Below are 1,515 nucleotides of genomic sequence, written 5' to 3'. Positions count from 1 at the left end.
GGAAAGAGGGGTGAGAATGATGGAAGGAGACCCCTCCTGGAAGCCTCCCAAATCCTGAATCCCCATTTGGGGCAAATAGAGATTGCCCTCACCTGCCGGCAGACCCGGGACTTCTCCAGGAGAAACTGCTCGATGCGTGCACTTTCGATTACCCCACTGGGGTTGAAGTAGATGTCAATGTACTTCCCAAAGCGGCTTGAGTTGTCATTTCGGATTGTCTTGGCGTTTCCAAAGGCTAAGGGCCAGAGGATGGTGCCCATGATGGGAGCAGAGAAGAGAAAATGAACTTTTTAGCAGTGTCTTCTGGGAAGGCTTCTCAGAGGAGGTGGTGAAGCCCAGAATTGAAAACTAGGTAGGATTGCACTGGACTGTGGTGGCAACCAAGGGTACGCTCAGAGGCAGGCAAAGTGCAGGTGCGGATCTGGAGGTCAGAAAGCATGGAGTGTGCTTATAGAATGGGATCTTGGCTGGAGCACAGGATCCAGGAGGAAGGCAGTGGGAGACAGAAATAACTCACTAGTAGATGGGCTTAGCACAGAGCCTTGAATGCCAGGCTTACTCAGACTTGCTTCCTCTGAGCCCCAGCATCAGGGGTTTTGGGGGACCCAGACACATACAGGGAGGAACTGGGTTGTCTGCCATCAGGGAAGGAACTCAGGGGTGGCTTTCTCCCAGATAGGGGTGCTTGCAGGGGTCATTGTGCTGTGCTGGGACCTCCCCTGTCCCAGGGCTGACTGGCAGCCTTATCTGAGTCTCCATCAGCCTGGAGCACACTGTTTGCTCTGCCCTAGGGGGTTCCCTGAGACCCTGCCCCATCCAATTTGCAGCCCCACCCAACCTGTTTACAGCAGCTTTTCCATATGTATGGCCTGTCCTGGTTCAGGCTTCAGACTTTGCTAAAATCTCTAAACAAGCTGCAACTGGTGACAACATGCTCCAAACATATCAATAAAAGGCCTAAGACCCAGCACTAGCACCAGCCTGCATTGCTTCACAGCTGGGCCTCACTTGGGCACCTCTAATCCCAATACAAATAGCAAATAACAGCCATCTGCAGATCCCTCTGTAGCTCCTGCTGGGTGGCCCCAGGGAGTGGCTGACTTTGCACCTCTCTGGAGGCCTTAGAGTCAGTGAACCCAGTGGACAGTTTCAGACGATAGCAAATTACAACCCTACACATCCACAAGTGACACACTCAAGGGGCAGACTCAGTGAGCACCAAGGTCCCACTGAAGCAAGTCCTGCTCCATAGGAGTGTCTCCTGCACAGCAGCTCTCCTTCTGTAGTCCCAGCTGGTCCTCACAGCCAATTGGCCTGGAAGCCAATTCCTCCCAGTGACACCAGCAGCAATCAAGCTCAACTACAAGACTGTGCACACATCCCACATGGGTGCACCTAGTGTGCCCAGCCCAGGTGACTGGGGAGGCTGAGCCACTGGGCCCTACAGGACACCTACTACACAAAGCTACCAATTCCAGGAGACATGGCAGCTCTACCTAATACATAGAAACAACC

The 1,515-nt window shown here is 53.3% G+C and overlaps 1 protein-coding gene across 1 annotated transcript in view; it reads right to left on the bottom strand.

Moving 5' to 3' along the window:
- The window catches only part of MYO7B (myosin VIIB), an 81,747-nt gene that overhangs the window by 64,365 nt on the left and 15,867 nt on the right, over positions 1-1,515 (bottom strand). The window contains 1 exon segment of the mRNA XM_015567482.1: positions 93-235. Within this exon segment, the coding sequence (XP_015422968.1) occupies positions 93-235 (143 nt within the window).

This window comes from Myotis davidii, unplaced genomic scaffold (assembly GCF_000327345.1).
Source record: "Myotis davidii unplaced genomic scaffold, ASM32734v1 scaffold1844, whole genome shotgun sequence".
Classification (NCBI taxonomy): Eukaryota; Metazoa; Chordata; class Mammalia; order Chiroptera; family Vespertilionidae; genus Myotis; species Myotis davidii.
Note: the sequence above shows the minus strand (reverse complement) of the source record. Positions and strands in the feature narration are given on the sequence as shown.